This window comes from Anguilla anguilla, chromosome 6, assembly GCF_013347855.1.
Source record: "Anguilla anguilla isolate fAngAng1 chromosome 6, fAngAng1.pri, whole genome shotgun sequence".
NCBI classification, from domain to species: Eukaryota; Metazoa; Chordata; class Actinopteri; order Anguilliformes; family Anguillidae; genus Anguilla; species Anguilla anguilla.
In genome coordinates, this window is record NC_049206.1 from 42196620 (window position 1) to 42222538 (window position 25919).

At 42.1% G+C, this 25919-nt stretch overlaps 1 protein-coding gene across 1 annotated transcript; it reads left to right on the plus strand.

Moving 5' to 3' along the window:
* The first annotated feature begins 9413 nt into the window (after window positions 1-9413).
* On the plus strand, window positions 9414-24565 carry LOC118228983 (transforming growth factor beta-3 proprotein-like). The gene is made up of 7 exons (XM_035420582.1): window positions 9414-10278; window positions 18173-18336; window positions 19540-19669; window positions 20343-20450; window positions 21097-21259; window positions 22653-22806; window positions 23538-24565. Exons 1-7 carry the CDS (start codon window positions 9936-9938, stop codon window positions 23694-23696), a joined length of 1221 nt encoding a protein of 406 aa, XP_035276473.1. The 5' UTR covers window positions 9414-9935; the 3' UTR covers window positions 23697-24565.
* The last annotated feature ends 1354 nt before the right edge of the window (window positions 24566-25919 follow it).

A 25919-nucleotide genomic window follows, 5' to 3' on the forward strand; every position in this document is an offset into this window, starting at 1 on the left:
AGCATTCATGGCCAAATTGCATGCTCGAGTTAGCTGTTCTTTTTTTCTTCATTGCACAGCATTTTTGCAAACGGAACACCTTCAGATACAATCTGAATGACAACCAGTTTCACCTCAATATTAATTCTTTGCATTTAGATAGCGGTTTTCGCACCAGCCAGCGCCTCAGACTGCTTTACAGTGATGATGTAGCACCGCCCTGGGTGGTGCACGGCAGCCATTTTGCCCTAGATGCTCACTACGCATCAGCCAAGGTGGAGTGGAAGAGAATTAAATTTAGTAAATTAAATCAGGGGATGATTAGGCGAATTTAACCATGGCACTGAGGAACCCCTTACTCTTTGTGATGAGTGTCATAGGATCTTTGATTACCACAGCAAGTCAGGACCTCGTTTTAACATCTCATCCGAAAGACAGCATCTCCCACAGCACAGTGTCCTCATCACTGCACTGGGGCATCTGGGTTTATTTGACCAGTGGGAAGATCACCCACTACTGACCCACCAACACCACTTCCAGCAGCAACTTGGTTTTCCCTGTTAAGCCTCCACTCCAAGCATTAACCAAGCCCACACTTACTTAGCTTCAACTATTCAGCAGGAGCAGGGTACACGGTAGTATGGATGCCAATATTTTTGTTAGAACTATCAATATGTGTGCAGTGTATCATAGTTAACATTTCATACATTATTAAAATGACACCGTGCTCACATAACCTTTATTGCATTGCCGATCTGGAAGTGATCACCACCTTTCAAAATCAATGGCGTCATAGTTTATCTCTGTAGTGAATAGTGGCAAATTATAGACAGAATTCTTATTTACAGGGTGATAAGACTCATCTGTGATTCTAACATACAGAAAAACCAAGTACAGACACTATATTTTACAAAAAGGTCCCAATAATACATTTCCCTCTTATTCCTGAAGCCTAGTATTCAGCCGGGGCTGCCCATGCTGGTCAATCCATTAAATATAGGCTATGTAATTTAATTTTCTTTGAACAATGACCTCAGAAAGAGGACAGTGTCCAGATCTGAGCAAACAGTTTTTTTGGAGTTGCATTTTACTTGTTGCTGACACAAAACTATCAGCCTTGTCTGAGCTGTCTGTCTGTAAACTGCATTATTGCGTCAAAAATGAAATTGAATTCTCTTACAAGTTTTCAGCTTTGCCTGATAAAAGGGTCAATAGGAGCAATAAAGACTGGAAAATATATTCTTTTTCTAAAAAAAATTGAAAAGACAGGTTCATTAAATGCAGTCATTCAACACTCCTCAACCTCAGCCACTTATACCAAACCCAGTGTATTCCACAGATAACCTTGAGTGGCAGACTTAATCAAAGAGCAGCTTCCTACTGTTGAAGAGTACCCTCTACTGGTCATGAAGAGAACAATTTGTCAGAGAAAAAGACTGAAACAGCGCACAAGAGGAAAAACACATAGGTTTGAGTCTACAGGTATACAATAAAGTCATGAGAATTACTTTGAGAAGGAACCACAGGAGCAAAACAAGGCACTACTGTCTGTAGGGGTTATACACCTCTTTATAAGAAATTGAATTAAAGTTCAAGGGTAGGTTTTAAGGATGCAAGATAATGGTTTTGATGAGATAGAACCAAAACACAATGGCAAAAATTGTTAGATGAGTAGGACGTGTGGAAGAGAACATCTCAGCTTCTTTTGATACAATGCTCTACACATTCTATCCACATGCACATATATACACACACGTGCGTGTGCGCGCACACACACACACACACACGTACACACACACAAATGCCTTCCAGCAAACATGCAAGCATACAGACACACCATCCATGCACACACACACATCCAGACATGATTAACAGTCAGGAATTAATTGAGTCAAAATCTGTAACTCAGTTAGTATCAAATGCAAAAAAGGAATCAAATAAAGCAGAAGTGGATGAAACCAATGCCCAACCTGGCTGTGTTGACCCTTAAGGGGAGGCACCACCGTCAAAAACAATGATTTTAGTTCCATATGTCAATTTTGATATTTTGCTTCTATAACTTCTATGGTCTCATAAAATGAACAAACTAAAGGTAAATAATCATTATAAATAGTTAATTTAGATGAAAATATAAATTAGCTTATGATAGCATCTTTTATGATTAAATGCCTCCGCGGTTTTAAAACTGACCTGGTTAAATCATACATTGTTAAAAATCTTGTTTCCTGGAGCGTACTGCTAGACTCACCATATGTTGCTATTCCCTTTGCTGTCACTGTGAGGATGGACGAAAGACAAGCAGAACTCTTCGATTTAATTTACAAACATTTAACAGCCATTTTCTCAATAATATATATTGCCCATAGGGTATTCAATTTATCTCAACTTTAACAATAGATACAGCTACATAATTGTACATACTGCTTCTTAAATGTTATAGCTAGGGTGTGTCAAAGGCTTTTTTTGATATGTTTTATCATTTTTATTTTATGTGGCATTTTATCAGTAAAAATAGGTAAAAACGTTTTTTTTTTTCAGCATGTACATATTGTCTTTGGAATAATTAATTTAAAAAACAATATTTTGACAACAGCCTCTGACAAGCCATAACTATTGAGTTATTGATCACATTTTCAAAAATATCAGTTCAGATTGTATCTGTTGAGCTTAAATATTGAATATGCTTATATGCAAATTAGCATATATTTAATGAGCTAATAGCTCATTTGCATATTTTACAAATAGAAAAATGAAAAGTCATAATAATTAGCGTATATTTAATGAGCTAATAGCTCATTTGCATATTTTACAAATAGAAAAATGAAAAGTCATAATACAAAAAAGCCTTGTATTTATGTGTTTATTCAACTGGTAAATTTTCATTTTGATATGAGTAAAGGAATTTTTTTTTCCTATTAAGGGGTGGTGCCTCCCCTTAAAGAGATGCCCATTATCAGGGCATGAGCGCATGGCACTGAGTGTGGGAACTGGAGAGAGGGATACCAGAGGCCAGGCGCACCACCTAAAATAACTTTGTGGGAGGGAAAAACAACAACCCTGTCATTCTTTGTTTCTGAAAATAGTGCCGGGGTCCGGCTAGGCCGAGATGGTCAAATTCCGGCTACGATGCCGAGACGGACACATGAATGAAAGCATTCCAGAGCCTACTACGAGAACTGACAGGAGAAAATGCATAAACGTAGGATGCAATAGCTCTCATTACCAAATGAGGAACTGCTGGGGACACAGACCTCTTGGAAGGAATTCCCCCACCCCCCCCCCCCGTAAACAAAAAAGAGGAAATAATCTTTCTTCATCATAGTGAAGATGTATACCCCATGTATAAATCCTGAACAGAGTGGATGTTTCTTTAAGCAACGATACAAATAATATACTTAATGTCCTGTTTTTCATGGAGTGCTTATTCAGTATTCATCATCATTATCATCGTGTGTCATCACAAGTGCATATCATCACTGATGTGAAGTCTGAAGCTCGATGGCAAATGATCAAATGATTTATGAATGGTAATGTTTAATTCCGTCTGTTTTCCTGGTATTGCTCATGCGATAGTCACTGTACAAGTTTTATTGCTTGTACTTCGATAGCATAGTGTAGACACAGCAGGCTTATCAGCATTGGTCATCAGAATAAATGCCCATAGCTGCCAAGCATCAAATTATTAATAAAGAACTTTGTCTATGTCCAAACAAGCGATTTACCCATATAAGAACAATGTTGGGTATAATGCACGGCCATGCTGCTTAAGATGAAATATTCCAGCACCAATTCCTGCACCCATTACTGGATTTCAGACTTGAGAAATGTCACCATTCCATGGACACAGCAAGACGAAGATATATAAATGAAAAACAGGCCTGCTGATAAAATACCAAGATAATAAACCATCCTGGTCACACAACAACCGCAAGAAGTGTATTTCACATGGAAACTGGTTTGCAGGGGCGCGGGAATCCCAGTTCAGTTTTCCTGGGGAAGCTGGCCTAATTTGGGAATATACATGCAATGGGATTTCTGGAATTCCTCAAGGCTAGCAAGGGGGGGGGGGGGGGTGCTGATTGCATACAACACTGGGGGACAAAGCAAGGCTCGAACTCCAAATACCAATGTTAAAATGCAGCAAATTACTTTGTCCAGTGTCATTTCTAATCTGGTCTGCACAGGAATTCAGTGTGTCATCATTTTACATGGAAGATCAGGCCACCCAAGTGAAAACACAACCTAAGTTATTCCTTGGCTTTTCGCCACATATTTTCATGATAACCAAGAAAAATGACAAGTTTTTTATTTATTTATTTATTTTTTAATGTCAAGCAAGTTTTCATTTCAATATTTAATTCCAGGAAATTTAGGAGACACCCTTATCCAGAGAAACGTACAATGCAAACACAAGTGCAGAGATCAGGGATCAAAGTGCAGGAAATTCCGAGTGGGGGGGGGAGTCTGAAGACAGCAACTCAGACTCAGTTGATAGCTTGTCAACTGCCCTAGTGTGCATTAAACTGAGTTAGACAATTAAGATCAAAACTACCCAAATGCGCACACCTCAGTTACACCTAAAGGCAAAAGTGCTACAGAGGGGCGGGGTGTGTGCTGTTTTAAGGGTTGGGTCTTCAGTCTCCATTGGAGGATGGCTAATGCCATTCTAATTGCCATGGACAGTTCATTCCACCACCCAAAGGTTCAGAAAGGACAGGAGACTGGGAAGTAAAGTATGGGACAAGTAGAGGATCCAGACATCCTCACCAGCCAGAACAGTGAGGCCTGGCTAGTGTTTACGATCTGAATATATTCTGAAGACATAACTAAGATGCGATGTAAAAGATGTGTACACACATTTCACCTACTCCCATCGCAAATTGATTCTGAATTAACAGTAGCCAGCATATGAACTTAAAACGGTGATCATGCCACCCCTAAATTTCACCTTGCTACCCCATGTGTCATTTTCTAGAATCACCACTGCATCCGTGCTAATGAGAATAGGTTACATTTATACGTGCCTGTCCCTGACCTGCTGCCTTGTTTTCTCTGGAATTTTACTGATAATCTTTTGCAATGTAGCTGATCGTGTAGGTGATTCCACCATTGACAGCGGCTTCATATCCGCTACTACATATTCTGCCACCAGCCTGCTTATCTCTTTGTGTAAATGTCTTCAATACAGGAGGATGCAAATTCAAATTCAGGAGGATGCAAAATTTGTTGTTTTGGCTCGCCAGCACCACGATCCTGCTTGTTGGTGTGTCTTGGTCTCTTGGAGCTCGCAGCAGTGCATTTATCTTCCAGCTTAATTAGCATGTACCTTCTCCAAGAGTTTTTTATTTTATTTTTTAGGTTAGATGTACTGCTTCTGTAGAAAGTTCCCTATCACCCAGAAAGAGATTGTATTTTACAACAATGTTCTTCCCTTTTTCTCTGATGAAATGAACGCTGGTATTCTGTAATTGGATAACTGGAAATGAATCATCTACTCATAAAAGTAATAGTATTACTGTAACGCTTTCGCCAGGCAAACAGCAGCATTCTGGATGAGCTGCAGAGGTCCAGAGGAGTGAGCAGCATCAGTCCAGGCAGGAGTCAGAGTCTGAACTGGAAGCTAATCTAATCAGTTCATCTCAGCGATTTATGAAGTAGTGATGATGTGTCGAAATGCGTCATTCAGTGGTTATGACTGAGGTCACTGCAGCAAGATGACTGTTGTGCTGAAACCACAAACATCAAAATAGTAAAAATAGTTTTGCTCAGTTTTTCTTCGGATGCACTAAGGCACAATCAACAATGGGTTGACTTTGTTAATTTTATATTTTTATAATCAGACATTTCGTAGAGTCTGAGCTCTCTCTGGCTTTTCCAAGAGATCTCCATATATTGGAGTTCCTCCAAAGTTTTCCTGAATCAGTGGTAACATTTTTTATTTTAATCGGCTGGTTTCATGCTGGTTTCAGAAGTGATGTGTGATTAAACACATTGTTAATGAAGCAACTCTGAAAGACTTCAGCTCAACTAAAGTGCCACTGGTTAATATCCTCCAGGCTCATAAAGTGTAGGCTGATATGGCCATGATGCAAGCTGACAAAAATGCAAACAAATAAGCTACCCAAAAAACTCTGAAAAGTGTTTTGTTGCAGATAGTGGCAGTCTTGTTCAATGTGATCTTGTCCATGTGTCCGAGGTCCCCAACCTTATATGACTCAGTAGAATCTAGCTAGAGGGACATCAAATTCATTAGCAGAAATATTTGGGGAGAGTCGCTGATCAGGCCTGTCCCTCCAGCATCTGATGAAGTCATCTTCTAAAATCTCCTAGCATATCACTCTGGGGAAGAATGCGAGTCTTGGCTGCTGAAACCTCTGCATCATTACATTAAAATTGAGCAGGGGAAATTCCCCAAGATTGGTTATTTTGATTCCTCTGTTGTTTATGGAGTTCTCCAATTAACTGGTACGCCCTAATAAACTGAATAGGTAAATGGCTGTATTGGAAACAGGGCACTACAGTGAGCATGCGCTCCGCCATCAGTTTCTCAAATTCAGCTGGTGAGTCACTCAAACCACACTGGACCATGGTAAATAAAAAGACACCATACCAGCCTTATGGTGAATACCATTATAGATCAAGCGGGTAGGTGAGCTACACCTGCCAGCAGCTAATGTGGCGGAATTCCAAGCATAAATGTGTGCGTGTGAAGATTTCATGCTGTCCAGGGCATTACCCATGCAAGAAAGCAGGCATGAGATTGTGAATGTGTCCATGTGAAATTGTATCTCTACTTCTTCATTTTCATCTTCCTCTTCTTATTGACATCATTGGAGTCTCAATGCTGCCACCCCACTTTTAATAACAAGCCCTACCTTGGAAAAATTGAACTTATATAGACTGCCTGGGCAATGACGTGTAATACATTTTATGGAAATATTAAGCTTGGCTTTGATAGTGAGCTAAGGCATCTGAAAGGAATTTGGAGTGTATTGGTTTTAGTTTCATTACTGGATAGTTGGTTACAGTATGTGCCAGCAATTTGGGGTTCTTCATTGTTTACTAGGATGTAGCAAGTGAATATTTATTTAAGACCCTCAAATCCCACCATATATAGAGATGTCCAATTCAGATCCACACATGGAAAGAAAATTGCCCAAAGCTATTTCATTGTGGCATGTCATTTCATTGTGACTAGGGTGGGCACTGAATCCAACATACTTTCATTCACAGAAATCAATTTTTATAGGGAAATAATGTGATATTGTAATGCATTCTTATTTTAAAGATACACAATGTCAGTAACATTAGGAATATGGATTCCTGAAATAAAAATCTGTCAAGAAATTACTTATGACACTGATCCAGTAAACTGGACAATATGATTTCTCCTCTGTTAGATTTCCATTGCACACTGTACCCCCATGGAAGAAGCCAAAAGAATCTCAAGGTGCTCAACGATTCCAAAAAGACAAAGACGTGACATCAGTGTTGAATTCAAACTGCCCTAATTTTGTAAGGCTACAATCCCATTATCCTAAACCAGCAAATGATATTACACCTAAGAAAAGGTACCATCCCCTTTCTTCTAGCAACCAAGATACTTACACCGTGTTTTCTCCTATGTGAGATATGAAGCTAAATATAGAAGAACGTCTCACTTGTGGTTTGGCTGACATTTGTGCTTAAAAATGCAGTTGCCTGAATCAGAGACTTGCAAATGTATGGCCAGGAGTATTGTGGATGAGCCTGCTCTGTTCTGGTTTGGGACTTTTTCTACGATCCATAACCAGTTAAGAATCAGAACACACTTTACACTGTTAAGTATAACCTGACTTAACTCTACCTGTCCTTAACTAATATTAACCTTATCCATTCCTTCAGTAACACTACAACTGATCCAAGTTCAGTATTTGTGTGCAGAATGTATGCAGAACCCTGCTCTGTAAAAAGTTGGGTATTACTCACCCCCAGTTGGACTAATATAGAAAGTTCCTTGTACAAGCATCACAAAGAGGGAAGTCTTTCGTTCCTTTACTTTAGCTGGCAGTGTTCCTGTTCCCTAAACTTTATTAGAGGGATCAAGTTCCCAAGGGAAATACCCGAAGCAGCAAATGTTAAACTAATAATACTAATAAGACTAAGATTAGCAATACTTATAACTCATATCTTATAGATGACAGTGCATTCTGGTACTGCTTGACAAATGACTTTAAACTTGTGCAGTAGTCATAACTGAATGAAATTAAATAGTTATGCGACTGCTTTGCAGACATGGCTGATTTGCTGGTTTAGCAGATGCAGCTGGATGTTTGAAACAGTTCAGGTAGCACACCTTGCTCAAGGGTGCAACAGAAGGGGTCCGACCAAGTAGGAGTGGGCAAGGAGGCCCGTTTCTGTTTCTGAATTTCATGCCAACTTCAGCCCTCAGTTGTTTTACATTTTTATATTTTTAATATATTTATTGATAACGTAATGAATGACAGCTGATAACCATTTCTGCATTCCTATGTGAAATAGTTTATTGTGGTCTAGAAAAATAGACCCATGCACACACACTCCTGGAATGGAAACGCCCTCCACTGTACTGGCGAATGAAACTGCAACATTCAGCCCACAAATGTGATGATTCACTACCAATAAAGGATTCCTTTTATTTTTGCTTTTATTGAGTTTATAGTATATCACATGACCTGGAGGAACTTCCTTGATCTCTTGTGGCTAACATACATTCATGCAATGAGAATATAAACTAAAGTAAACCGCTTGTTGCCATATTTTTATACATAAAGGTATGAAATCTAACTGCGAAATGATGGTAACTGCCACTGGCCTGAACCTAACCAAAAGCCGCCGGCATCGTGGACGCTTATGACAATGAATCAAGTATTTTAAAGAATGTGATCCTCCACTAGATGGGGTGCTTCAGTTTGTGGAAGAAGGTGAGCGCAGTGAATTTTTTTAGCATGGGCGAATGTTATAAATACAGCGACAGCATAGTACTACAGCTGACAGATGTGCGCAATTTCAGTTAATCATCTGCCATTTAAATAATCGTATAAAAATATTCATTTTCACGATTTCCTTTTAGGAACTTAAGGTAGGCCTAGTACATGGTTTTGAAAGGTGTAAGATCCCCCTTTCCGAATTAAAGTATATTGAAACAATTCCGTTTTAATATAGTGATGGCCAGCATAGCCTACATTTCAGTATTTTGACACTACAGACATAATGGCGATGCAAGACCCACAAATGACTATGCGCAGTTCAAAAGCACAGTAAAAGACAAAGTTTTAACCTCAAAGTGCTGTCCCTTGAAAAATAAGAAAATAGGCAGGTCTCTCTTAGTGATATAGTACCGTGGAACCGCATTCATGGATGCGATAAAAATTGCGTCCCTCCTCCATCAAACGTCACGACACTTCAGTATAAGAATAAAGGCAAAAAGCCCTCACAGTCTCTGGTTCTTTGCGGACCCAAAGAGATTGGGCGAAAGTCGGCATCAGCAGTGTTTGATGAGAAAGAAAAAAAGAAAAAAACTGCGGACGAAAGGGATGCAAGGCTGAAAGAACGGAACTTGGAATGTGTCGAAAGCTAGAGAGAGGAAGGAATATTTGAGGATGCCAACTGTTTAATGAATGGTATAAAGGAATCAAAGGCGAAAGGGACGGTTCAATGAAATGTTTCAGTGACGACGCTGCATAACTATGTTGTCCAATATTCTTGGAATAGTTTACTTGAGTCCACTGAACGATATTAATCATAAACGACAATATGGGATTTCACTGGGAAAAGTGTTCTTTAAGTACCTAAATGCGACAGATAGAAGTATATAAAGGACGTTTAATATAAATGAGTATTTTTCTAGACGTTTTTCCTGCAATCAAATTTAAACATACCATAAATACATTTATTTGGATTTTTTTTTTATTTCTTTGAATCAACAACAGGTGAAAATGTATTTGGGAAAAGCACTTTTGTTTTTCTTACTTTTGAATCGTGTGACCATGAGTTTGTCGCTGTCCACTTGCGCTACTGTGGACATTGACAACATAAAAAAGAAGAGAGTTGAAGCAATCCGAGGACAAATTCTAAGCAAGCTTCGACTGACCAGTCCGCCACAATCATCGCCCTACCAAGTCCCCTTCCAAGTTCTGGCTCTGTATAACAGTACAAAAGAGCTGCTTGATGAATTGGGGAAGGACCGGCAGCAATCTTGCGGTCAAGACAACACGGAAACCGAATACTACGCCAAAGAGATACACAAATTCAACATGATTCAAGGAGCGCCGGATAACAGTAAGTGACGGTTTGTGTAGGCTATGTCATTCGCCTAGCAGTGTGCCTCTATGTACACGGCAGGAACACGGCAAACGAGTAGTAGCCCACATAGAGTTGGTATATTTTGGTTGCTGGCAGCTTGCCATGCAACTAACAAATAAGGATGTCGAACAAATAAACACCAGTTAGTAACGGTGGGACAAATATTCTGTTCCGTAATTACCTGTACTTAACCCGTAATTAATTGTACTTATTTGTTATTTGTACTGCTAATTGTTAGCAGCACAAATAACCACGATAGATGGCGAGTCGCGGAGGTTTCTATTCTTTATTTCTCCTTTGCCGTTATTCAAATGTCATCTGTGCCTTCGGCAGTTTAAACGGTGTATTCGAGGACCATTTAAAGCCTGTAATATTACTTTATATATTAATTGGGTTCTACGAGGGATCGAAACATTGCATAATATGCCTTATATCTGTGCTCCTGGCGTTTTATTTGGGCTTGTTTTTGTTGGCCCTCTGAATTAATGTAAACTCTGACTCCCATGATTTGTCCATATTATGTAAGAAGCCCATTGCCAAAGACTTGGGTCATCGATCCAATTGTGTGCTACGATCATACTGAAGGCCAGTCAGTCAAAGCTAGTTCCCATTTAAAAAGCAGCTTGCCCTGTATTTCCGCAGACACGTTATAGGCTTTGGCGCTAGTAAAATCTGTATGCAATTGAGTCGTATTGTGCCCGACAAGTGGATATCAAAATGTCAGATTTGTTGATTACAAATCAACGAAGTCTCCTTCAGAACACAATACTACCGTCTTGAAAGACGCAACTTTTTCAGACTGATCTGAAATTTCTTTATTTTCAGGTGTTCTTTTCAAAAAACAAAACGAATTATTTAAGAATTAAAGTACACTTTTTAAATTATTTCAATGATCAAACAAAACAAGTCAGTAAAGACAAGAAGGTAATGTTTTCCTTTGTGTCCATGCCTTTGGTTTGCAATGTTTTATGGAAAATCCCTCTGTCCTCCTTTCATTCTTCCACTGGTTCAGCTGCCCCCTCCAGATGTTCCTAGTTCTAGCACAGTTTGAGTGAGGGATAAATCCTCCAGCAGTGGAAATCAGGAGATCTAGAGAGAAAAAGTTACTGTAAGTTTACACTTATGGGAGGAACTCAATTAGCGTAGTCTAGTATGGTTCAGCTTATTGGAGCTTGTCATTCATCCGTCCAAAGAATGAGATGGCCAAGCATGGAGCCCTGCAGTGTTGGCGTTAGGAGCAAGGGGGAAAGCCGATGTCTTGATCCGGAGGAATGAGCAAAGCAAACAGATTCAGCTGGAGGCACAGCAGGGTTGCAGCATAGAAAGTCTGAAACAGGCATTACAATGAGCCCATTATATCTGGTTTCCCGGTGTCTTGAATTGTGCACATTGGCAGTGATATGGCATGACCTCTCCCTTAATCAGTATCTCCTGTGGGTTTTAAGGCTATCTGTTCATTCATGTAGTGTATCAGTGCTGTTGTGTGAATATTATTTACTTCCTTTTGCTAAACCATGGATATGTACTGTAAAGGGGCAGAGATTAATTCACAACTTCATTGACATGGACTCACTTTAACAAAGCTGCCATACCAAGTTACTGTAGCACTAAAAATATGGCATACTCAAGCTATAGTAGATATTTGATTATCAGCCAAGAATGAATCACTATACGAAATGTCTTGCAAGCAGGAATGCCCATTAAGAGTCTACGTTGTGGATCGGTCTCAGTAGGAAAAAAAATGTCTCACTGTGTAACCTGGCCAACTGACTCACCCTTTCTGAGAAGCGGATAAAACGTTCATTGAGAGAGACCTCGAATGGGCCGCACAGCTCGGATGAAGACGGGGGTCACTTACAGGCACCCTTTTATCACACCGGGCCTCCGAAAATGTGGCGGAGTCCACATCCAGAGATGACATTAAATAGGGTTGGCTCTGGCACCCACACAGGACGCCCTCTCAAAGCTCTGTTTCAGGCTCTCCAAAGTGCCTCTGACTGTCGTGAAGTCATCATGACTACGGTGGCCTGCCTGGCAGTGTAAAGCAACAGGACCCCCTAAACAAAGTGTGTGTGTTTGGGGGGGGGGGGGGGGGTGGGTTAAGGCCTCCACCCCTAGCATTTGGGAAGCCTTCTGGAGACACCCTTCCATTAAAAAGCTTTCTCTTACTTCTTGCTCAAGAAATGATTGCTTGGCACATCGGCCAAAGTTGGCAAAAGTCATCTCCAGTTCAGTTGATCCCCTCTTCAGATTAGATCAGGGATTTCAAGTCTTATCTAAGAAGGGCTGGCATGGGTGCAGGCTTTTGTTCTAACCCAGAGTTAAAACACCTCTGCCAACTAATCAACAAATAATTGTTTTAGAATCAAGGCCTTGATTTGTTGAATCATGTGTTTTAGTGCATGGACGTCAAAACGCCCGCATCCACAACAGCCCACCTGAGATAAGATTGCACAGTCGTGGATTAGATGGTTTTGTTTTTTATGTTTCATGCTTAAGTGATTACCCTTTTGAAATACTACACCTGAAATGAAAGAAGGAACTTCGAGAGGGTGTCCTTTGCTGCTGAACAATCACTTTCTTCCCTCTTGAATGTCCATTATGTAATTCCATATGAAGCACAGCATGTTTTGGGATTGAAAAGCATTACGTCCGTCACCATGTGTATCAGGTCGTGCATACTTTTGCTCCATTGAGATAGACTGATGAGTTTTGCATCCATCCTTTCCTGGACTCAGTAATGCCACCCCCCCCCCCCCCCCCCCCCCCCCAAGATCAACAGCAGTTCTCCAGTTACTTGTGCTGAATAAAGTTAATTTTTTCCTGAATGGTATATATGTATATATTTCTTACTTTCTTCTTTTCATCCAAGAAACATATATTTTCCAAGAATATAAACAAGTTATGGAAAAGGTCTAATGGAAAAGTATGCATATGTATCCTTTTCCATTATTCCCTTTCCATAACTTGTTTATATTCTTGGAGAATCAAAGTCTGCGATGAAAAGATGAAAGTCTTGTTTTTGGGAAAAATAGGAGTCGTATTGGAAAACCTTTCATAAAAAGGTATTGTAAGACCATTTTAGAAACCTAACCATGCAATACACTCCTGGATTTAAGAAAAACAATCTTAAATCAATGTAGTGAGAACCTTTTTTTTTTTTGCTGTAAAATTACCATTGAGTGTGTGAGAATTGTCTTACCTTGTTAAAACCTCCATAGCTCAGGGAAAAACCCATCAGCCTCTTTCTCCCTGTCTGGGCTCGATACGGAACGTTACTGGGAGAATGGCCCACGTCCCAGATCTTTTCTTTGCCTTGGTGAGGAAAATACATCATTTTCTTTTGCGGAAATACCAGATCTTTGCCCGCACATTTTCTCCTTATGTAACTCAAAAAGTCTGGTTTCAGACGTTTGGTATAGGAGAGGAGGGAGAATGTGATTGTTGTTGATTCTTATCAACTACAACATTCCCCCACAAGCAGTGTTTTCAATCTTTGTCGAATCTACGCAAGATAAACAATTTTCAGTGTGGTCAAACAGTACACGTATGCCCTGTGGGGCGTGCATGGCATTTTTTAGTGGGGCCAGTACATGCATACAGTAATTGTTATCCACTCTGCAAAACCTGTGGAGCTAAAGTCCCAAGTTTCCATCCCAATTAAATAATCACTCTCTTGTTCTGTTCCAAGGGGCAGCATCGCTGATGCTTTCTTGCTTTGCTGAAATCTACTGTACATGTTAGTGTCACAGAACCAGGCACACAACATGAGTCCTCCCACTTAGGTCATCAAATCAATCTCACTGGAAATGCCCATCATGTCTCCAAAGCTGTGTCAATTTATCTTGTATGCTATCTTTTATTATGTATTCATTTGCACTTATCCAAAGAAACATTTTGACAAGAGGCATATAGTGTATTTCTTGAGAATTGCAGAATCAAGGGCATAAGATAAAAGTAACCACCACCCCCAAACAGTCCTGTAACTCTTGGCACAAAGACAGCCTGAGGAGGGCATTCATGATAGCTTCTCAGAGGGACACATCTAGCCAGAGGTTTTAAGGACAGACTCCCTACATTATTGAGCCAACTGCAGGGGAGTAGAACACCGCCAACTGAAATGGATGGGCTGTTTGCATGTTGGGGGTGGTTAAAACCAATGCCAGTGGCTTTTAGCAGCAGGCTGTCCTCCCCATAAAGCACCTCAGTCGTCATCAGGTCATGCCGGGTTCACTGGAGGGAGATCAAGGACAACAGGCCAGTGCCGCTAAACCCCCCCCCCTACCCGCCCACCCTGGCAAAGCAGCGCGTGGTTTTTGGAATAAATTGCTGACTGTTGACCTTTAATGGGTTCCTTCTCAGGGAGACGTCAAACTGCACCACTGTGGATATTCAAAGAAATGTGGTGTAAATGGAAGCTGAAGAATAAAAAATAAAATAAAAAATGAAGTGTGGGGGTGACAAGGGACATTTTTATAGGGGTTATTTTAACAACCTCTGTTTATAGCATAATTCAGGTTATTTGGCATACAGCAGCCATCAATTCAGAAGGGGGGGGGGGGGGGGGGGGGGAGTCAGACCAAGGAGAGCAGTGCTTCTGATATATGGAATTGTAGAGAGATGATGTCATCCCCACCCCAAAAGAGACTCCAGTCCATTCCAAAGATTTTCTTTTTCCTCCCTCCCTCTTCAATCAAGCAGCTGGGAAAAGAGCTGCCCTTACTTCAGCAGATAACTTCACCGCTTTATTTCGTCCCACGCGGTTGGGTCGCCAGTTCCTCCCAGATAATGGCTTCTGCAGTTGCCGTCGGACGCACGTCGCCAGGGTGTCACCGCGGCACGGCTCTCTACTGTAACGGCTAGCCATGGGTGCCTTTCCTGGAGCCAAGCTACAGTTCCAGTGGATAAGACGCATCTTCAGAATACGTTACACTAACATCTCTTGACAAAAAGATAACGCCACCGCCTCCGTTTGTGATTAATATGCGGACAGAGTGACGGGGCAGTGTTGCCTGAGTACCTTCCCGCAGATGGGACGGCTTAAAAGCCAATCGCCTCCGGTCCCTGTCACCACAGACCCATCAGCGGCCTGCTGGTATTATTTGCTTCTGCCGGTTAGGTTGGCTTGCCGATTGGAACGGCCTCGCTGTTTTTCTCGGAGACGCGGTGTGACATCATGTCCCAGACTTAGCGGTGGAGGGAGCCCCTGGCAGCGTTACCGTGGAGGTGAAGGGGCTGGGAGTTCAAGAAAGTGAGAAAGTGAGAGAGAGCCGGTGTAGAGAAGGGAGCCCAGATCGCTCGGCTCAAAGCGGAAGCTTGGTGGAGCTGAGCATTACTTTGTTTTGTTTTGTTGTTTTTCTCATCACTCAAGAAGGCCACTGAGTACCACAGCAGCTTGTCCTCAAGCTGGCACTCAGCATGCTGGTCAGAATCATTTGTATTTGAATGTTACTTTACACATTTAATGTTGTTGCTAATTGCCTCACACGGTGTAAGCCAAAGGGTGTGGTTTCAGGACTCCAGAAGCTATGAATCCGACTAGGTCACTTGTGTAATCAGTGGCACCTGTGGACTGAAGTCACAAGTATCTCAAATTCACAGTGCAATAGGGAAAAGAATGGAGTTGTACTGTGCTGTGGACCAAATCAATCTTCACATTACAAAACTGTACCTCTTTGCAAAGTTCATACCTAATGCAGACCAGATCTTTTATTACTGTTCAAAAGAAATAAATACTCCAAACATTAATCAGGAACTCTTATGTGGCTTCACTCACTCAAACTCAGACATATCAATATCTTTGCATGTAAACACCTTAACGTCTGTTTGGGCCAGTTACATCCAGATTGTTGATCTGTTTTCCAATGTTTGAAATGGTGATACAGGTTTATAATTTAATCATGTACTTCTTTGTTTAAATGTCATGATGCCATTAACATTGATCATTGACATGACCAGATTTCAAGCTCAGGATCAGGTTTAGACAGGCGTGCCTTTTTTGCTATTCAAGTATTACTTATTCAACAATGAGAAATTTAAACATTGATGTTAATGCATCCTTGCTCAGAGGTTCACATTAATCTGTACAACAGCAATACAGTACTGCAGTAACAATGCAAACATAAAGATAAAATGTGTATTCATCACAACATGATGAGCATGTAATTTTCTTATTGTATAGATTTTTTTTCAAAGTCCAGCTTGTGTCCCATAAGAAAACTTTAAGAAAGCCATCGTCAGTATCCCAAACCTCGTAAGGGGGAGGGGGTTCACTGAGGATTCGCCCCCTTTTTTTCACTCCCGGATACCCCGGCCCTGATAGCCATGGAACAAATTACCTTGAGAATCTTGGAAAAAATAAAACCGTAATGCAAAATCCACCTAAAACCGTCGCAATAGGAAAAATGAGGTCATCCACAAGGAAACCAGAGGCTTGATTAGAATTTCAAATTTGCTCTGCTAGTGGGGGCTTTTCACCTTCTGCTGAGCATAGACTATGCGGGGGCGAGGAGGGGGAGGGAGGGAGGAGGGGGTTTCCAGGACGAAAAGAGGCCTAGAGCCTCCACTCTGACCCCTTGGGAAATATCGCCTCCACAGTTATCCGGCCATGTGTGAATCTGGAAAAGGCCGTCTAAAAATAGTCCTGAATCCACGGAGCAGTCAGATAGTGGATAAGGTGAACTGAAATTTTAGCCCTCTCCCCAATGAGACAATGCCATAAACCAATGTCAGCGCTTATAACGAAAATGATGTTTCTCATTACTTTTTTCTTATTTTTCACATTAAACTTTATTTCACTCTGAATGATAGTGGCTCTCATTGCCGGGTACGTTTCTGAGGTAGTATGGTTAATTGAGTTGGAGCAGCCAGAGAAAACACCACAGGCTGGTGTTGTAAGCCCATGTACAGTAATCTCTGTCAGAGGCGTATTTTCATTATGGAGTCATTCTTGCGTGCCCCGTCCCTCTCTCTCTTTGAAATGAATGGAAGTTTAAAACAGGCCAAAGTGAATGGCCGCTGCGGCGCGGATCGAGTGACTCAGCTGCACTGTAGTGCCCCTGTTGACCTGGCCTGCTCGCGGGCTGCGCTCCTCGCTGGCAGCCAATCTCAGGCCAGGTGCGCGGGCGTTCGCTTTCCAGGATTTGCTCAAACGCTATTGGGTTTCAGGTATGCAAACACACATGTTTCAAACGGAGGGGGTGGGGGTTGGCAGTGCTGAGCCACACTGAGCTGTCCTGGCTTACCTGGGCACCTGCCAAAAGAGGGTCAAGTTCAGGACATGGAGTGTATCTTCCCAGGAACCATCTTACTCCGCAACAGAGGACACCTGACTTTAATTTTAAGCCCTGAAACAAACTCAGATTGGCATTTGGAAAGCACACGAATATACAGACAAACAACTGCAGACAAGTAGCAGAGATTGTCTCCATCGGACAAGGCTAATATAACTATGGGTTACCAATGCATTGTACAACTGTGCACTGTTGTCTCAAGCGTTAAGAAGTTTTTTTGGTAACACTTTACAATAAAGTCACACAAATTGGGATTAACTAATGTAGTTGTTAGCATGAATTAATGATGTACAAATACATTAGCAAAGCTGTGCAGATTAACTTTTCAGTAGTTAGCAGTTAAAAACTACATTAGTTTATGCCAATTCATGTGACCTTATTGTGAAGTGTTACCTTTTCTTTCTTGTTATTCACTCTTGTGCATTGAACAGCTGCATAGTAAGGATGATCTCACTATTGCTTCATTTTTTAATGGGAAATTCTAGGTGACAGGACTCGCAATACGCCTGATATTGGACCGTGCATTAGCCACAGCTTTTCAGGGTTTCACTCAGTCTTCTCGGACGCCTGTCTTGCAGACGAACTGCACCAGTGCCCAAAGGGAATCACCTCCAAGGTGTTCCGCTTCAGCGTCTCTGCCATGGAGAAGAACGCCACTAACCTGTTCCGGGCCGAGTTTCGTGCCCTTCGCGTGCCCAACGCCAGCGCCAAGAGGAACGAGCAGCGGATCGAACTCTACCAGGTGCGTAAAGGTACCGTTTCCTCTGTCTCTTTCAGTAGTCCTCGCTGGCACGTTGCGTTGATCGGGTTCTATTTGCTCAGACAAATTCCTCGTTGAAATTTCCCCCCGGTGTCAGTTCTTAGTAGAGCGGAACGGAAGGGAAGGCCTCTGGGAGAAGGTGTGCTTCCTCTCGGCCAAGGTTGAGAAACCTCATCTGTCTGATTCACCCTCTTCTTATTCCCCATCTCTCGGTTCTCACAGAAACAACATGAAAACAAAAAAAGTGGTCTGTTTCCAAAGCACCTGTCAGAGATAGGCCGAGACAGGACAGGGGAAAGGGGGGCAGGGAAGGGGAAGGGGGGGTTAAAGTAAAGTTTTCCGCGGCGAAAGCCCCGTGAGAGCGCGGGCCGCGACTGGGTTCCATCATTTCCTGCTGGGGAGACGAGCGTCTCCGGGCTCGCATACCGCTCCGGAGCGCCGGCTGTGAGACTAGGGGCCGGGCTCTTCGTCCCGGCGGATCGTTTCCAGGAATGACGGAGGACGGAGGTGGGGGTCAGCAGCTGAGCGAGAGTAAACCAAGACGCTTGCCGGGGAAATTGGTCACTCTTGCTCACTCTCGGACCCGCCGGTTTCGAGCCCCACTGAGCGGGCGGAGAAACATTGCTGCCATTGTTGTTTCACCTGGCGGTTCATGATGAGACTAAGGCCTGAACTCGTACACCTCTTAAAACAATGCCATATCCTGGATCAGTGCCCCGTGCAGGATATAATCTTTCAGGAAGTGTATTTGGCGCAGACCGCCAGAGCCGGGTACTAGATTACCGCGATGAACCGGCGTTGGTTCGGACTGAACTCCCCCAAAGGGCTTTACCGGACACACCATCTGCGGACCTTTCTAAATCCCAGCCGGTAGTGAGGTTGGGGATAATGAGGCTGTTTGCAGTGAAGCACCTGCAGGAACCCTAGAGAGGAGAAGTATGTGGGATGGGAATGGCGGAGTGGGGCTGGGATGCCAGATGTGGAGTGATCCTGCAGTCCGGATCCGGCAGACAGCCAGGACTCTGGTGGTCTGCAGAGACACAGGCGTCAACGTTGCAAGGTGGGGGCATCGACCTGGGAGACACCACTCCCACGAAGCCCAGTGTTTGGTCCTAAGGGCAGGGGGGAGGGGTAGGGTTGTGGATGTGCAGTCTGGTACAATAGTCTGGATCGTTTGATTGACAGATCCTGAGACCGGAGGGGCACATCGCTAAGCAGCGCTACATCGGTGGCAGGAACATCCTCACCAAAGGCACGCCTGAGTGGGTCTCCTTCGACGTGACCGATACGGTGCGGGAGTGGCTGATGTACCGCGGTGAGAGCCCAAAACTTCACACCATGGTGCTGCCGCCCAAAAACCTGCCAACTGGTTCTTTGCTCTTATTAATGAAAATTTGGGTGGAGGCTGGAGACAGGTGTAAATACAACATTCCTCTACTGTTGCTGTGACATGTATTACTATCATAACACAATCCCAGTGTAGTGGTAACATAAGGCCCCAATGTACCTGCAGGTTATGGTTGACTAAATAATGATAATGTAAAATTTGTGTGTCTTATGAATCATATGAGATTAGATTGCTCTATGGTTAGGAATTGGTGAGGACTAGATAAGGGTTAGTTGTGTCCTAATGTGTAAAACCATAGATTTGAAAGAGGGTGTACTTTCTTTTTCACATCACTATATATACAGCACTATGGGAATGGTTAATCCGCTGTCCATGAGAACGCTTCTCTTTAGGTTCTAGGCCAGGATCTCAAATTAAAATGCTGTGTCTGCTTTCCTTTGATGTGTTCTTGCAGTTAATGGCTTTATTCAGTCATTGATTGACTGGATAGCCCATACAACTTGTTTGTCTGAAAGGAGACCACAAAAACATTCAGACATCACAGACATAAATGAGTGAATAAATCCACTAGAAAATTTTTATAGAAAAGTAAGCAGAAATGCAGACATTTCCCATGATGCAAAGTTCTCTACCCCCTCAGAGACTAACCTGGGCCTGGAGATCAGTGTGCACTGCCCCTGCCATACCTTTGGCCCAAACAGCGACATCATTGAAAACGTCAATGAAGTGCTGGACGTCAGGTTCAAAGGTAAGACTGATCACATTTTGATACAATTCACCAGTTAAAAAAATAAATATAAAGAACTCATGATTTTTAAAGGGCTGATTTTTGACAGTATACTGTGTAAATCTTAACTATCCATACCGTTTACAGTTTTCAGTAAAAGGTGAAGGACATATTGTATTCTGAAGTATCTGAATATTTGTTGGCAGTTTCCGCCCTCTAGAACACTGGGAAGTTATGTGATGTTCTGATTTGAAAAACCCTGTAAAGTTTTGTGTGGTACAGAAAACCCCCTGGTTTCAATATTGTGAGAATGATTTATGGAGCTAATGCTTTATCCTTATCCATTTGAAGATGTATTGGTTTTGATGAGGCTGGGTATGAAATAGTAACCAGCATGCAGAGATTTAGTCCAGAGAAAAGCTCTGGTATTTCACTTACAGTTGGGGGAATTTCGAAGGGGGGAGTGGATGGAGATTGGGGCTCCACTAAGGGGATCACGCAGGTGCTCCCCCTGTGCCTGCCAGATGACAAACCCCCCTACACCCACAAACTGCTTTTCCATCAGGAGCAGACTGTACAAGAAAGGCAGCAGAAACAGGAACAAGTGGGTGGTGGGGGGCATGGGCGGTTCCGGAGTGTGACGGACACCTCTCTTGCTTTCCCTCAGGGGCAGAGGGAGACTACGAAGACCTAGTAGGCCGGTCAAAGAAGCAGAAGGGGGGGGAGCTCCTCCCCCACCTGATCCTAATGATGCTGCCCCCACACCGCCTGGATACCCATTCATCCCCCCGCCGACGCAAGCGTGCACTGGACACTAACTATTGCTTCACGTAATGCACACTCTCCTTACTACGTTGCTTCATGTAACTCATGTAACCATTCCCCTTACTGGACTGTTTCCTGTAATGCACACCGTCTCCTTATTGTTCTGCATTAAATAAGATGGTGGGCTGCTGGGTGGCTCATTCGGTTAAGGCACCGTGGTCTGCTGCAAGGATGAGCCTTGTGGCCTCTGATTGAATCCGGGCTGCGCCAGTTCCGGACTGTAGCCAGTAGCTCCATAGGGCGATGTGCCTGAGTGAGGGAGGGTTCAGTCTGTTAGGGGTCTATGTTAAAACACTCTCTAGCGACCCCCGCTGGTAAAGCTGATTATGATGGGTCTTCCTCTGCTTCCACTCTATTGCCAGCTTAGCTGTAGTCTGCAGTGTGAAAAGAAGCAGATTGGCGACATCGTGTGTTTCGGAGAAGAACAGCGGATGTCTCTCGAAACGGCGGTGGAGTTTGCGCATATACGTGGCTGCCGTGGTTGCAGATAGTTGGACATTCCAAATTAGGGTGTGAATTGGACATATTCAGTCCCACGCTGGCAGCCAATCTTTTAAAAGATAAAAAAAGAAAAAAAAAAAAGATGGGGGCGCCAGGTGCGTGCCAAACCCAATCTGCACGGACAAGTCAGATGGTGCTTTGTAAAAGTGCCAGCTGCAGGAATGAGAAGCTTCCCACCCTTACCATTCAGCCTGCTTGCAGGGTTACATCGCCCTGCAAGTCGAAATCTGTCCTTACATATCCCGAATGCTTTCTCTGTGAAAGCACGTTAAGCTGGCCATGCCACGCACTCAACATCATAAGCAGTGGAGGATGCCTGGTACCCTTCAAAGAGACTGAAAAACAGCCTGTTCTAATGATTTAGGGAGGGCCATGCAATTGACAGAAACATTAACAAGATACGCAGTTGTTTTTTCTATGGCAAAGGTCATATTTCACTGTTATGTTGTAATTTCAGTTGCATCATGCACTAACTTTGTATGTATCTTATCATTATGGTATTTTATACCTATTGAAATTGCTTATGGTGCTTTATGTACTGTTAATGTTTCACACTGTAATTAAAACTAGAAAAGTTGGTTCAAATCCCCTTATGACTTGATTGATAAATTGTTAAAATTTTTTGCTTATAGTTCCTCTCTTGGAGAGGATTTTGGGCAACACCAGTGCACAGTTTTTGTACATTTGATGGGTAGCCTCTGTGTGACATGCTAAATACACAATTATTAATAAATTAAGGTGAAATGTCTGATTACACAACAAACCGCACACGTCTGGGTAGCAGAACCACACTGTGGAGTGTGGACACTGTCCTTGTTGTGAATAAACAAATAGGAAAATCTCAAACTAGTCAGTGGGTGTTAACCATACTGTTCATTTCCCCATCCTGTTCCACAGAAATTCTGAGGAAAACTGCTGTGTGCGCCCGCTATACATAGATTTCCGCCATGACCTGGGCTGGAAGTGGATACACGAGCCCAAAGGGTACTACGCCAACTTCTGCTCTGGCCCTTGCCCCTACCTACGCAGCGCTGACACCACCCACAGCCAGGTGAGATTTGGTTATTGCCAGTTGACCCGTGACTGCGATCATTCTCATTAAAACTGTCGACTTCCTGCCATTTATGTATGACCACAGATTCTGTCCACTAACCAGAATGTTAAACATATTGAGCCAGGTGGGAAAATGGATCTGTCTGTGATATGCTGATGAAACCTTGGCCTTCCTGGTAGCGTCTGCTGGCGGTTCTGTATCTCGCTTGACCTCAGACATGAATATGCATGAGGATACAAAATGGAACAAATTCAGTCGTAAACAGAAGCGAACGGACTAAATTTTATTATTGATAAATAATATACAGTATATATGTAATTCAGGTCTATGTTATTTAAATTCAAAATTTTGGTATTCCACTCATCATGGGGTCTGTCTTTTCTTCCAAGGCCTTGATTAGAATAAAAACTATTTGATCAGATCATTACACTAGTGTGGCCCTTTCTTTAGTCCTGCTGTGATTTCTCATGAAATGACAAAGTTCTTCAAATCATGCGTCATTATAGCAGCTTCTTCCTTTTTCACTAAAATAATAATAAATATTTTTTTGTTTTTACCAATAAATACTTTAATTGTGTTACAATAATAATAATAATAATAATTTTATTGTTGCTGTTGTTGTTGTTGTGATATACACACAATCTTGCTTGGTAAATATTTGTAACTGAATATGTTCTTGTTACAAAAATGTGTAAAAATCATTCACTGATGCCGGTCTCCTTGTACAGCTGCTGAGCCTGTACAACGCCCTAAACCCAGAGGCTTCAGCCTCCCCGTGCTGCGTACCCCAAGACCTGGAGCCGCTCACCATCCTGTACTACTCTGGCCGCAACCCCAAGGTGGAGCAGCTCTCCAACATGATTGTCAAGTCCTGCAAGTGCAGCTGAGAGCACAGCAGGTGTGGGAGTGGGGGCATCATGGGTTGGCATTGGCCGTGCAGCGGAAGGGACTGTCAAAAGAACAGCGCCCCCATCTGGCCAGCCATTTATGCTGCATGTCCACCCAAGCAAGGACGCACAATTTGAAAGCCACTCTGCAACTGCGAAAAGGACATGAACTAGACTTGCAGATCCTACCTTTTTTTCATTTATTTATTCTCCCTTTCAATGCTTTTAAAACATCCAATCCTTTTCTTTTCCTCCTCGTTTAGCCTTTCAGCTGCCTTTTTATTTCTGAAAATCCCCTGGGTATTTCATACAGACAAAACAGACAGAACAAACTTGTATCAAACTACAACAGCAACAGGACTGCCTTGCTGTCTGGGACACAGTTACACTTGACTAGGAGGACTAATAGGCTGTTGGATTTAAAATTGCAATTTTTAAAAGGTTACACCAAGCACAGCCTGGGTAAAGACAAGGGCCAATACCTTTTTGGGGGGAAACACCTGCTTAGATTCTTATCTTCTGGAAAAGGGGGAATTATTCATGCTGGAAAAGCCAAGCTGTGTACGTACCTGGAGCTGGGCACTGTTCATCTAGACTTTATGACAGATTAAAATAGTCAAGTAGAAAGAACAGAACTTCCTAGGAGAACATTGCATTTGTTTAAAAAAGAAAGGCATCATTATTGTTATGATTACCTCTGTGTTGAAACAAAACTTTTGGGACTTTTTTTCTCATAAATGGAATGAGATTTGTTCTATTGTACAATCTATATCACGTAGTGAATATTTCACTAATACAAAAATTGTTCATGTTTTTAATGCTATTACCCCTGACAACTCTTTTTATATTAAAAGTGATCTTGGATGGATGATGTGGATTTTTTGTTCAGGGGACACGCTGACATCTAACAATTCACTTCCTTTTTATATTGTCATAGATGTTGTAGGAAAAATTGTTTTAAATGATTGCTTTGATTCATAACCAACAGAAAAAGTACTAACAGACAGGTGCACTCCCATAATGCAATCCTGTTCTTTTTTGTCAAATTAACCAGTGCACTACATTTTGGTTAACAGAGCTATCACAAAAATATGAAATGTTTAATCATAATGTTTTTTGGTTTTTTTTGGGTGGGGGGGTGGGGGGGAGGGGGGTTAAAAACAACCACATTCCACTGTAGGCTGTGTTCATTCCTTTTCTACCTCCATACCATTAAATGTTATCCCAGGTACACAACTATCCAGACTAGTTTACTCTTGAGAATAATCTATTAAAACACATGGAACAGCCCTTGGGCCTGTTTGCTGGTAGGTGGTTCTTGTCAAAATCAGTTTATTTTGGGAGTCATGTTTACCATTCCTTTCATTAATTTACAGATCACAATGTTTGCCCCCAAAAGATAAACTGCCTCTTTTTTCTTGTCAAATTTATTGAACTTAAAAAACACTTAAATGTTAGTCATGTTAAGTACTTGATGATTGAACCTAGGCCAAAAAGCATAAGGTCTTCATTTTTCAAATATAAAATGCATGTAAAGCAAGTGTCATTTTCCATGTTACAGTACGTTGTGAGGCGAAAGGAACCCTTTGCCTGAATATGCAGCAATATTTTATCTATTAAGTCATCATAAATACTGCAAACAAAATGAATCCGTCAGATTAAACTAGGGGTTTCAGAAGTGTCCAAGCCCAAGTTCTGTCTTTCACTCTGTGTTCTGGGTCAGTGTTTCTGTTCTCGTTTTTTGCTTTGGATTTGCTCCGAGGTCACACACACTTCATTCACCCAAGTCTAGCGGAGTCTCAGAGTTTGGGGATTTGTAACTCACGCCTTACAAAACAAAATTGCTTGAAATATTTTCAAATGTGGAATCATGCTTCATTTTAAACTTTGTTTATTTGGAATATCTGTGGTAGGGGTACAATGTGTATATGTGCTTTGATTAATGCATGTGTGGAAATGAGCGCAAGATGTCTTATTAATCTCTCTGACTCTCATGACATACCGGTTTATCCCCTAAACACCAGAGTTTGAGAACACCTGTATTAATGGACCACTGATGATTATGTAAGCACTCGTTCACTTGGGCCTGTCTTGAGCTCAGCACAGCTCATGGTGCTTCTGATGACTATTTATTTTTATTGTATAAAAGAACAAAAAAGAACAAAATAGAATATGATGCCATTTTCTCACATAACACCAAACTCCCCCAAACTGCTCATGATG